We start from the raw sequence: 11,926 nt of genomic DNA, 5'->3' as shown, positions 1-11,926 counted from the left end.
ACGATCAAAGGATACCAGCATTTTTATAAACGTGTTATATTAGCCAGCGCATAGAAGAAGATGAGGAACTTGACAGATCCCAGTCAGGCTTACCAGTCGATTCCGCACGAGCAACAGCCCGTGAACCCGTTTGCGTCCGATAACGAGTCGGACGCGTACTCGTTCCAGTCTAATGAACATGGCCAAGCGCCACCCATGCCGCCGCCGCATGGGGCTTACGATGAGGCTTACCAGTGCCAATACACTGCGGCGGGCGCCACGGGGGACGCGATTCCGCCGGTGCCAGGCCCGCGCGGGCACCAGTTTTTAGCGCCCGGGTCGCGGCAGTCAAGCTCGAGCCTAAGCGCCATGAACTCGGAGTTTGACCGGTATCCGAACCGGATATCCTCAGCGGCACCATCAATATCGTCGGGAACTGGTGCACCGCTGTTGCATCCGAGTGCCGCGATGGGGGGTGCCCAAATGAGCAGCAGCAACCGGGGATCGACGTTTTCGGACGAGACGGGGTCCTCGATTTCGTCGGAACGTGACTACGGGGCGAATCCCTTTGTTGTCAACGCCGACTTCAGCCCGTTTGGGGGTTACCCGGCGAGCTCGTTCCCACTTCACCTTGAAGAGAAGGAGGCGGATGATTACCTGCACAATCCGGACCCCATTCTGGACGCGAAGTACGACCGACGGTGCCAGGGGCTCGACAAGCGTGGGTGGGCCGGCCTAGTGGCTTTCCTGTGCCTAGTCATTGGCGGCCTGTGTATATTCATTGTTCTGCCGGTGCTCACGTACTCTGGGCTGTCGGATCACGGGTCGGGAACCACCCAATTGGTACAGCAGCTGACTACCTATGAGTACTCGACGCTGTCGGCCATTAGAACGACGCTGGTTGATCCGGATACGCCACAGAGTGCGCAGACACACACGGCTCTCGACGGGTCCGAGTGGCAGCTTGTGTTCTCGGACGAATTCAACAAGGAAGGGCGTACATTCTACCCGGGTGACGACCAGTTTTGGACCGCACCCGACTTCCACTACGCCAGTACGGAGGACCTCGAGTGGTACACGCCTGACGCGCTCTCCACTGAGAAGGGCACCCTCGTGCTCACTCTCGACGCGTTCAAGAACCACGACCTGTTTTACCGGTCCGGTATGCTCCAGTCGTGGAACCAGTTCTGCTTCACCCAGGGGTACATGGAGGTGTCGGCCAAGCTGCCGGGTAAGGGCACTGTCCCGGGTCTGTGGCCCGGTATCTGGACGCTGGGCAACCTGGCGCGACCCGGGTACAAGGCGACTTCTGACGGTACATGGCCGTATAGTTACCAGGCGTGCGACGCCGGCATCACGCCGAACCAGTCGTCACCAGACGGTATTTCGTATCTTCCGGGCCAGCGGCTCAATTCATGCACTTGTAAGGGTCATGACCACCCCAATCCTGGTGTCGGGCGAGGTGCCCCGGAAATTGATGCGCTGGAAGGCACCGTTGACGGCACTAAGCTGATCGGCATTGTGTCGCAGTCACTGCAGGTGGCGCCAATGGACATTTGGTACATGCCGGACTACGACTTCATTGAGATCCGAAACAAGTCGGTGACCATGATGAACTCGTATGCCGGTGGTCCTGTGCAGCAGGCCATTTCGGCCACCACGTCGCTCAACCCCAACTGGTACGAGGTGGGCGGCGACATGGAGTTCCAGTCGTATGGGTTTGAGTACCTCAATGACAACACTGACGGGTACATTCGGTGGTTTGTCGGGGACGACTGGACGGTGACCATGTTTGCTCCCGCGTTGGGCCCCAACGGTAACGTTGACCAGCGAACCATCTCCAAGGAGCCCATGTCGATTGTACTCAACCTGGGTATCTCCAACTCGTGGGTCTACATCGACTGGCCCGCGCTGCTGTGGCCATCCAGCATGTACATTGACTACGTGCGAGTCTACCAGCCGTCCGACCAGGTCTCGGTCACTTGCGACCCGTCAGGCTTCCCGACTTACGACTACATCCAGGAACACATCAACGCATACACCAATCCCAACCTCACCACTTGGGCTGAGGCCGGCTATGCATTCCCTCCACATCAGCTCATTACTGACTGCGAGGTGTAATTCTAGCATTTTTTTTACGATACAGACGCGAACAAAAATTTACAAATATTTATTTGTCCTTCGTAGGATTTAGATCTGATTGCTTTCCTCCGCGAAGCGGAGCTACGGGGGTTTGGGGGCTGGCCCCCAAGTTCAATCGAAGCAGATAATCCATTGGGGGGACCAGTACCCCCAAACCCCCCTGGGGCTCCACTTCGCGGAGGGAATCATTGGTCGCTACTAGTTCTCCGCGAAGCGGAGCTACGGGGGTTTGGGGGCTGGCCCCCAAGTGTCAATTGAAGCGGACAATTGGGGGGACCAGTCCCCCCAAACCCCCCTGAGGCTCCGCTTCGCGGAGGGATCATTGATCGCTACAAAGCTCTCCGCGAAGCGGAGCTACGGGGGTTTGGGGGCTGGCCCCCAAGGTTCAATTGAAGGTAGAAAGTTGAAAAGGAGATATAATAATTTACGAATTAGTTGTTAGAAGGGCCGGATCTACCCATGGCCTTGTCCCAGGTAGAGCCGTATGCTTTGTGAAGACGGTCGACAGTGCTCGATACGGAGTCAAGGGCGGGTCGCACGTCCAAGATGAAAGAAGGCATTCCGTCGTCGTCGTCGGGGCCAGCGTAGTAGTCAATTACATAGCGCACCTGCTTCCATTCGTCGGAGTCGGGTTCGCCCCTCAGGACGGTCCAGTCGTGCCTGTCAAAAGGTGGAGGAGCGCCGTAGGTCGCAGGGAACACCTTGCCGAGCCACTGGATCATGCGAGCCCGCGGCGACATCTCTTCTGGACGTCCCTGGAATTTGAGCAGCCGGGGCTCCTTCTGGGACTTGTCGGTGTACGGCTGCTCCCACTCCAGGATTTCCTTCCAGGCGCCCTCATTGAGGAAGTTGTGCCAATCCACCATGCTTTCTACGGCGTCCTCCGGAATCTCGCCGCCACCCTTTCTCAGCATGGCGTTGAACATCTGCTGAGGCGATGGGTACTCCCACACCCCCTCGGAATCGGTGGTGCCTTTGGGAATCGACGACATGGTCCGCTCTGTAGGCAGATCGAGCTTCTGGCCGGGTGCCTTCTGGGAAGACAGCTCCGGCATCATGTTCAGGGGGTTCAGCTTGCTGCTCCAGCCAAACCAGCCTTGTGACGAGGAGGAGTCGTGTTTTACAGGGCACTTGGACGTGCTTTCGGCGGGCTTATCAACCGGCCTCTTGTTGAAATACGAATCATGCTTCACAGGGCACTTCGAGATGGAGGTGTCATCCCGCGTCTGGCTCACTGGAGCGGTGGTTTCACTATCGGCCCAAAACCAACCCATTTTTTTTCTTTTCGGCTTATCGGTCTCTTCTGGCTTGTCGTTGAATGCGGTTATTCCTTTGATATCCAGTGGTCGGGGCAAACATTTTTTGTGGTGTGCCTTTGACGCGCGGGCTACGGACGCACGGCTGAAACAACAAAAGCCGCACAAAGCCTCACGCGGCGGTTGGGTTTGAAACCAAGCCGCACATAGTGAGGCGTGAACCAGATCTGAGACAAAACCATAGATTCGCATGCGGCTGTGGTTGAAGTTTAACCAAAGCCGTCAAATGAATTAGAATCAAAAACCTTAGAATAGACTCTTCGAGGGTTCTTGTTGACTCTTCGAGGGTTTTTGTTGACTCCTCGAGGGTTTTTGTTGACTCCTCGAGGGTTTTTGTTGACTCCTCGAGGGTTCTTGTTGACTCTTCGAGGGTTCTCGTTGACTCTTCGACGGTTCTGGTTGAAACTTGCGGAATCCAATCTGTATACCCACCTTCCTCCCCCCAGTCCTATGCATAGCATATAACGGACAGGGGTTAGCCCCGGGTGGAAAAATGGCCCCAAGAGTAGAACTCTGCTCTTTCTCTCTCTATATTCAGAAAAAAATCAACAAAAAAAAACCACAAAAAGATGCACTAAAGTTAGTAGTATAGTCGTTAGTTCGTTAAAGGACACATAAGGGAAAAATCGTGTATCGTTAATAATGAAGTCATTGGTTAACAGCACCCTGTTTTGGGCTCCGGCTCATCGTTATGCACATATATCGTGTGTCGCTGGTTCTGCTGCTGGAGATAGCGGTCCTCAAGACGCGCCCTCCGCTCAATGATCTTCCGCGTGATGGCCTCAAATACCTCCTCGACACCCTGGTCGTCCTTGGCGCTAATCTCGTGGCACGCCTCACCGTCACCAGGCAGGTGCTTGGCCGCGAAAGCAACACACGTCTCAAATGGCACCTGCCGCTTCGACGGGTCGGCATTCACCAAGTCCAGCTTCGTGCCGACAATGTGAATAATAATATCGTCGTCTAGGTTCTGCTTGAGCTCGAGCAGCCACGAGTGCATTGCGCGAAAAGACGCCTCCGAAGTAATGTCGTAGCACAGAATGCCGCATGTCGCTGACCGGTAATACATCGGTGCCATTGATCTGAACCGCTCCTGGCCCGCGGTGTCCCAGATCTGTAGTCTCATAGTAATATCATCAACCTCGACCTTCTTTGCTAGGAAGCTGGCGCCAATCGTGGACGCGTTGCCCTGCTGGAACGTGTTCCGCACGTATCGCACCACAAACGAGGTCTTCCCAACTCCTAAAACAGCCCGTTAGAGATCGCAACCCAAATTTGGAGGGAACTTACCCTGCGCGCCAAGCAGAACAATCTTCGCATCCAAACTCATTCCTCTCAGACCCTGTGTGTCGCAATGTCGCTGACAGTATTGTAGTTCGTGTGTGTATTTTGCCAGGGGTGGGTCAATCTGCGTTAGGGGAAGGGGGGTGTGTGAGAAAGCGAGATCGTGCGGTGTAAAGTAGGGGGTGCGCGCGCACGCGCATTCATATGGGGGGACGGCGGGTTTTTTCTGCCAAAGGCGGTTACCCGGCTGCTGCAATGGCCGATATTATCGCACCATGTAGTGCTATATGTAATATACTGCCGTGGAAGATGGGCTTATATGTGCAATGGTTGCAATTATGACGTGATGTGATGGGCAGGTTAGTACATAGATGATGTGGGGGAATGTACACATCATGTGGGTTGGAGGGACAAGCCGCACATAACGCGGCGCACTTCCCCATCACTCTTCTACTTCATCTCCTTCGGACTCCAAGAAATCATCATAGAGCCATGGGGAATTATTTTGTGTGGAGCTTTAGAGGGAAATGTTGAATTACTGAAAATCAATGCCTCTAAGGTTATAAAGCCTAGTGAGTCTTTAGGGTCATTCATGAAGAAGTTTACCTATCATATCTTTTATCTTGCTTCCACAGTCGCTATCAGCGTATTGAAACTGCTAGCGTAAAAATAATTATATCTCGTTTTCTCATCAACGTCATTGGACGCGGGTTTAAGATCGCTATTTACTACAGATCTACATGCTAAATCCGGATCATCAAATAATTTACAGAACCAATTGGCAGTCTATCTCATTATCGTTCATCACGTTTAAAAATTATTGCACTTGCCGCGAACGATTATTGCTTCTATCGCTTCTGAAAAGTAACATCTTTGCTATCAGTGTTTGATACAGTACACAATTTGCGCTTGCCAAGGAAAGGGCTCCTCTTCCTGCATATATAGCACAAGAATTTAGAACTGTATCTAACTTGTGCATACCAAATAAGCAAAAAGCACTATCAGTAGTATTATTGGCTGATGATAGAATTCATCAACTTCAGCTGCCCCCCTCCAAGCTCAATTGAGGTAGAGAACATTGGGGGGACCAGTCCCCCCAAACCCCCCTGGGGCTCCGCTTCGCGGAGATTTAGGCTGTAACGGGGTGTTTGTAACGACTTGCTACGTTGTAACAGGAATTTTGTTACAGGCTGGGAGGTTGTAATAGTTTAACGAAAAGATTGTCACATCGTAACCATACGGGGGTCTGGGGGCTGCCCCCCAGCTACGGGAGCTCGAGGGCTGGCCCTCGAATGCCCTCCACTGTTAGTACTAGTATAATTGGGGGGACCAGTCCCCCCCAAACCCCCCTGGGGCTCCGCTACGCGGAGGGGATCGCTGATTGCTTTAAGACTCTCCGCGAAGCGGAGCCACGGTGGTTTGGGGGCTGGCCCCCAAGGTCAATCGAAGAAATCATTATAGTTGGGTGAAATAACATCATGTACTGAATTAGCGACTTAGATTGAAAAATTATGGCCAATAGATTGAACGCAGGACTGATATAGGCATTGAACATGTTCAGGCCACTACTGAAGAGAACCCCGGTGCGGGCCGTACCTGGCCTGGTACGGTGGAATCACCACGGTGGGGTCCCCGAGTATATCGAAATCGCGCAGCAGCAGAAGCTTTACATGATTGACAAGAGTACTCCGGGCAGCGTATTCTTCCTACCCCATGGTGCAAGGCTGTTTGAGAAGCTCGTGGATTTCATGAAGGCCCAGCAACGGCGATTCGGGTTTCAGCAGGTGATCACTCCACTCATTTACAAGAACGAGCTCTGGAAGACCAGCGGGCACTGGACTCACTATAAAGACGATATGTTTGAAGTCAGTAGTGGCCATGAGGAAGAGGCTGATTTCAGCTTGAAGCCAATGAATTGCCCCGGGCATTGTGTAATGTTTGGTCGACACGACCATTCGTTTAGGGAATTGCCAGTGCGGTACGCTGATTTCTCCCCCTTGCATCGAAATGAAGCGTCTGGTGCGCTTACCGGGCTCACTCGAGTCAGAAAGTTCCACCAAGACGATGGTCACATTTTTTGTCAACATTCGCAAGTCCAAGGTGAAATTGAGTCATGTTTGAAGCTCATCCAAACTACATACGAGATATTCGGCCTTGGGCAGTTCCGACTGGCCCTCTCGACGCGTCCGGACAAGTTCGCCGGCGATGTCGAACTTTGGAATCAGGCCGAAGCGGGCCTCAAGGAAGCTCTGCAGAAGTCTGGTAAGCCATGGTCGATAAATGAAAAAGACGGTGCTTTCTATGGCCCTAAAATTGATATTATGGTGACAGATAACAACGGCAAGGAACACCAGACGGCAACGATCCAGCTGGATTTCCAACTGCCAAAGAGCTTTGAACTCAAGTATATGGATGCCGAGTCAAAGGGGGCCACTCCTGTACTTATCCATCGAGCCATTTTTGGTTCCCTAGAGAGATTCATGGCCTTGCTTATCGACCACTACAAGGGGAAGTGGCCGTTCTGGCTCAACCCGCGACAGGCAGTTGTCATCCCAGTTGCCAGCAGACATCATGACTACGCCCAGAAGGTTGTTTCCGAGCTTTCGGGTGTGGGTGGAGAGACTACTGCCAACAGCTTCTTCCATGTAGAGCTCTCTGCACAGGACGAGACTGTGGGTACTCGTGTTCGACGAGCGCTTGCTGATGGATATAGCTACATCATCATGATTGGCGACAAAGAGATGGATGCCAATAAAATCGCATTGCGGTCGCGTGAAGATAGAAAGCTGGACGTTTTGCCCGTTGAAGAGGTTCGATCCAAGTTTGAGCAATTGGAAAGGCAGCATCAGTGACGAGTCTACTAATTATTATAATCCCCCTGATGTAAATATTGTCGAAGGACTTTTGGGATTTAGATGAGTAATGTATATACAAATGAACTAATTATAGTAACAGGTCACTCGCAGCAGGTGGTTAAATAAGTTATAAGTTAGCAATGTCCGTTTTATCACAGCGGTAGCTGAGCATTTTTCATGGCGGCTTGAATAGTCTTTTCCGAGGGCTTCGGTATATCCACCTTGTCGAACCCTATCTCAGGATATCCGGGGCTCTCAGTTAGCCCTTCCCATAGATCGCTAGGGAGAAAGTCTCCATGCTCCTGGAGAAACGTACGGCGCTGCTCAACCTCCTCATTGTAGGCGGAGTTAATTGTGTTGAGCATAGTCTGAACCAAAGACTCCATTTTGGCTTGCGCTTTGGAACGACGCACTATTTCAAGAACCATGGAATGGTATGACTTGTAGAACAAATTATAATAGTCCACGAGAGAGTTGACTTCGGTTACGAGTTTGGCAATTTCGGTTGCATATTCAGATTGGTCCTTGGAATGACCATCTAGAGTCTTGAGGTACTCTCGGAGCTCGTTCGACGTAAACGTATCGAGCTCTTTGAAATAGTTGACCACCTCTATGTGCATTTTGCCCATCTTGTCACAAAACTCACTAACCGATCGCTCGGAGACCTCAATTGACTGACGTCTCGAGTGCAGCTCATTCACTGCCCCCTCGACCTCATAAGAATCGTTCTCCAGTACCTGTAACAGCTCTCCAATTTCCTCCTTGGGCACCTTATTCTGGTCAGTCAGCTCAATTGCCTTGAGACACTGGTCGTAGTGCCGTGTTAAGCTCTCGAGCAGCTCTGCCATAGCATGGGCATGTCCTGCTACTTCCTCAGTACCGCCATGTGCTTTCTCCAAGCTCTTTTTACGGATGTCCTTGACCGAGTACATTCTCTTGCGCAGCCTCAGCACTTCCGAGGCCAGATTCATCACACTCTCTCCCAGCTCCTTTTCAGAAGTCTTGGACTTGTAAATGATATCTTCCACTGTGCCTCTTAATTGGTCAATGCCGCTTTCAAACACAAAGCTGCGAAGGTTTCGCTTATCGCTCCCCTCCTTTAGGAGTTCCGGGTCGAGATCGGTCTCATCCAGCATCTTCAAAGCATCATCCAGGCTCTGGTAAGACTCTGCTAACTGATTGACAAGGTCTCCGAACTCTCGGGAACTTTTACGGTGATAGTCCTCGAACGAAGATTGCACGTTCTGCAGTAGTCCCAGCTGTTCCTCGATCGCATCGTGAAAGAAAATGACTTGTGCCCACAGCACAGTGCCTTCCTCGATCTGCTTCCTACTAGTAACGACAAGCTCGTTTGCCTCGATGCATATAGGCCCAGCTACAGAGAGGCTCTGCTTAGCCTCCCGAAACCACTCGTTCAGTTTATGTTGCTGGCTCATTTGCTTGTGACAGGGCCAACCCTGGCCGATATATCTATGTCCGGTATGGGATATCCTCTTCAATTGCGGTATCAAAGAGCCTCTTTTTACGTCTACCAAGGGGACTCCGCAAGGTACTAAATGCCCTTGGGGGGAAGGACGGTCAGTATCTTCCGGATTGGCGGTATTGCCACGGATGGCATCAACTTAACTGCTTAACTTAACGCGGCCTGTTCTGGTACGTTGAACTATCCAGCGACTGTGTAATCAACCTAGTGCAACGAAAGCGCACAGGTTTATTCGCATACGAATGTTCAGGTCTATTATGGCCCTTTCATCGTCCCCTTTGCTGAACTACTCGGGATCCAGTCCTCAAATAATGTTGTGCGGCATGGCTTGTAACTCGGGCGTTATGCGCATATCATGAATCAAGTTAACTGATTAAGTCACGTCATGTAGATTAATTCGATCAATTAAACTCGCGTTTGCTACGCGTCTCTTGAGTGATCCAATGAGTGGAAATGGCAGCTCGAGGACGCTTTTCGAGTCATGGGGGCTGCCCGACGCAAAGAGGGAGTGCCTCGTAACGCTGAAGCTCCCTCAGAAGGCTCTGAGGCGCTTAGAGGCTGGTGAGCCTATTGAAATTGACCGCGAAGAGCCCATAGCACCGCACCCGTTTTTCGAGAAACGCGTTAAACCAGTAGACCACGGCGATAAAACTGGAATGGATGAATCTAAAATGGCTAGTGACAATAAGGAACCCGAAATTCATCCTTTTTTTCGAGCCAGAAGGTCCTCCAGTGCGTTTACCACCGGGGACAAACCAGCGGAGAAGCCCCAAGAAGAAGTCCATCCCTTCTTTCAAACACGCAAGAGGGCTAAAAAAGTCGATTCCAGTGTCTCCATCGCTGATAATACGAAGTCTGAGCAGGCTACAACCGCGGAAAAACTGTCAGATCAACCGAAGATTTCTGTTAAAGTGACATTAAAGCTTCCCAAGGAGGTTCTGGAACAATTCAAGCCTAAAGTGCACCCATTTTTTAAAGCTAGAGAACGAAGACCGCGAAGCGCTCCCACTGTGTTCTCACACGAGGCGTACAACCAGCCATTGGTTCCAGCTCCCTGGCCCAAGTATAGCCACGTAAGGGGTGATGATTGCATTGATCTTGAGAGAAACTCGGCCTCCAACGAGACGCAATTACATAAATCTGCAAAGAATAAGCAGCGAAAAGTACCTATGACGATTGACGATGCCGAAAACATGCTCAACCATATACTAGACAAGAAAACGACGACCCACTTTAAACCAGCTACGAGGCTCTTCGTATCCGGTGACGAACTCCGGCAGATTGCACTGAACTGCATTTCAGGCCAGAATATGCGCTACTTAGAGCCATTGCTGGCAACCGTGGGAGATTTCAAAGCATTTGACAAGTATGAGTGCGAGACAAGCGCATGGACCAACAAGTACGCACCAAGAGCGACTAGCCTTGTTGCATCCGCAGACCCAAGAGCCGCCCCATATATAGTAGACTGGCTGCGGTATAGAATTGGGGTGTTGAAACACAAGACTCCACAATCATCAAAAAAGCAACAACGAAAGAAGCGGAAATCTAACCTGGACGGATTTATCGTTGATGAGGACAATGATCAAGGCGAAGCGGACCTTATCAACCGCCACTTCCTGATACTCCACGGTCCACCGGGGTCGGGAAAGACTAGTGCCGTGTACGCGGCAGGAAAAGAGCTTAGCGCATACGTTTTTGAGGTGAACGCGAGCATGAAGCGATCGAGCAAGGACTTACTAGAATTACTCGATGGCATGGGACAATCACATCTGGTGCACCAGATTGACTCAATTGCAAATCCCGAGAGCGTGGTGCTCTTTGAAGAGGCCGATGTCTTGTTTGAAGACGAGAAGTCGTTTTGGATGGGGCTGACGCGTTTTGCCGACCTTTCGAAGCGGCCAATTGTTCTCACTTGCTCGGACCTCTCTGTCATTCCGCAGAATATCATCGAGATGAGCGAGCTGCTAGAGTTCAAGCACAGCGATGCCAGTCTCCAGGTAGACATTCTGCTACTAATTGCATTAAACGAGGGCCATTTAGTACCTCGCAAGGACCTCCAAGCCTTGGTCCGGCGACGGAAAAACGACCTAAGAGCATGTATTAACGACCTCCAATTCTCGTGCCAGATGGGGCTTGGAGGCAGAAAATCTGGCGTGGACTGGCTCGTGACTAAGAAAGAGCGCCAGCAGTACGGCTCAAAGCGGGTGGTTAGCCGGTGCGACACCCCTATAATAGATTATACGCCGTCGGGGCCGGGCCTTCTACGAGAGGACAATACGTTTGAGGATGCTGAGAGCCGCTCAGTGGCTGATCTCCTTCATTCTCTCCAGCACAGCGCCCTGTTGGAAGATGTGACAATTAAAGTACCGGACAAGATGGCGATTGCATACACGGAAGAGCGAGATATAACCACTAAGCCTCTGCCGTTTGAACTAAAACCTTACGAATTCATTCACCCTAACCGGGTGAACATTCCTGACGACAACCCTGCTCTGAACAAATCGGCGGTGGCCAACTCGTTACGGGACGCAATGGCATTCTTGTCCTACCCGCCGTACCCCATGGTTGGAACGTACAATTCCATTGACTGTTTGCATGGGGCTACGCTGGCTACTGATGTTGCGCCCTATGTGCGGTTCATGGCCTCGGTAGACCTTATCAAAAAGCGCCAGTTGGAGACGAGTATATCCAGTCTCAACGAGCAAGGCAATCGAACTACAAAAAGGAGCCTAACTGCGCAAGGTGTTCCGTATGACAGCACCCATTTGGAGTGCGATAATGACGACCTACGAGAGATCATTGCTACTGGGTTCGTAGGGTCATAAAAAAACCAATTGCATTAAAATCATTTCATATACAGAGTCTCC

The 11,926-nt window shown here is 51.4% G+C and overlaps 6 protein-coding genes across 6 annotated transcripts; 3 read left to right on the top strand and 3 right to left on the bottom strand.

Moving 5' to 3' along the window:
- Positions 1-60: 60 nt before the first annotated feature.
- KRE6 (SKN1/KRE6 family beta-glucan synthesis-associated protein) lies at positions 61-2,100 on the top strand (the record flags this gene model as incomplete). The annotated part of the gene is made up of 1 exon (XM_076683735.1): positions 61-2,100. The coding sequence occupies one exon, from the start codon at positions 61-63 to the stop codon at positions 2,098-2,100; it is 2,040 nt and encodes a 679-aa protein (XP_076542079.1).
- A 452-nt stretch (positions 2,101-2,552) lies between these two features.
- Positions 2,553-3,395, bottom strand: CYC3 (holocytochrome c synthase CYC3; the record flags this gene model as incomplete). The annotated part of the gene is made up of 1 exon (XM_076683734.1): positions 2,553-3,395. The coding sequence occupies one exon, from the start codon at positions 3,393-3,395 to the stop codon at positions 2,553-2,555; it is 843 nt and encodes a 280-aa protein (XP_076542078.1).
- A 697-nt stretch (positions 3,396-4,092) lies between these two features.
- Positions 4,093-4,767, bottom strand: VPS21 (Rab family GTPase; the record flags this gene model as incomplete). The annotated part of the gene is made up of 2 exons (XM_076683733.1): positions 4,093-4,679; positions 4,728-4,767. The coding sequence occupies 2 exons, from the start codon at positions 4,765-4,767 to the stop codon at positions 4,093-4,095; spliced, it is 627 nt and encodes a 208-aa protein (XP_076542077.1).
- A 1,507-nt stretch (positions 4,768-6,274) lies between these two features.
- MST1 (threonine--tRNA ligase MST1) lies at positions 6,275-7,573 on the top strand (the record flags this gene model as incomplete). The annotated part of the gene is made up of 1 exon (XM_076683732.1): positions 6,275-7,573. One exon carries the CDS (start codon positions 6,275-6,277, stop codon positions 7,571-7,573), a length of 1,299 nt encoding a protein of 432 aa, XP_076542076.1.
- A 155-nt stretch (positions 7,574-7,728) lies between these two features.
- ATG17 (protein kinase regulatory subunit ATG17) lies at positions 7,729-9,012 on the bottom strand (the record flags this gene model as incomplete). Its single annotated transcript, XM_076683731.1, has 1 exon — positions 7,729-9,012. The coding sequence occupies one exon, from the start codon at positions 9,010-9,012 to the stop codon at positions 7,729-7,731; it is 1,284 nt and encodes a 427-aa protein (XP_076542075.1).
- A 490-nt stretch (positions 9,013-9,502) lies between these two features.
- ELG1 (Elg1p) lies at positions 9,503-11,884 on the top strand (the record flags this gene model as incomplete). Its single annotated transcript, XM_076683730.1, has 1 exon — positions 9,503-11,884. The coding sequence occupies one exon, from the start codon at positions 9,503-9,505 to the stop codon at positions 11,882-11,884; it is 2,382 nt and encodes a 793-aa protein (XP_076542074.1).
- Between the last annotated feature and the right edge of the window lie 42 nt (positions 11,885-11,926).

Source organism: Trichomonascus vanleenenianus (genome assembly GCF_965637985.1).
Source record: "Trichomonascus vanleenenianus strain CLIB 3782 genome assembly, contig: TRVA0_010S, whole genome shotgun sequence".
Taxonomy (NCBI): Eukaryota; Fungi; Ascomycota; class Dipodascomycetes; order Dipodascales; family Trichomonascaceae; genus Blastobotrys; species Blastobotrys vanleenenianus.
The sequence above is the reverse complement of the archived record's forward strand: the minus strand, read 5'-3'. Positions and strand labels throughout refer to the sequence as shown.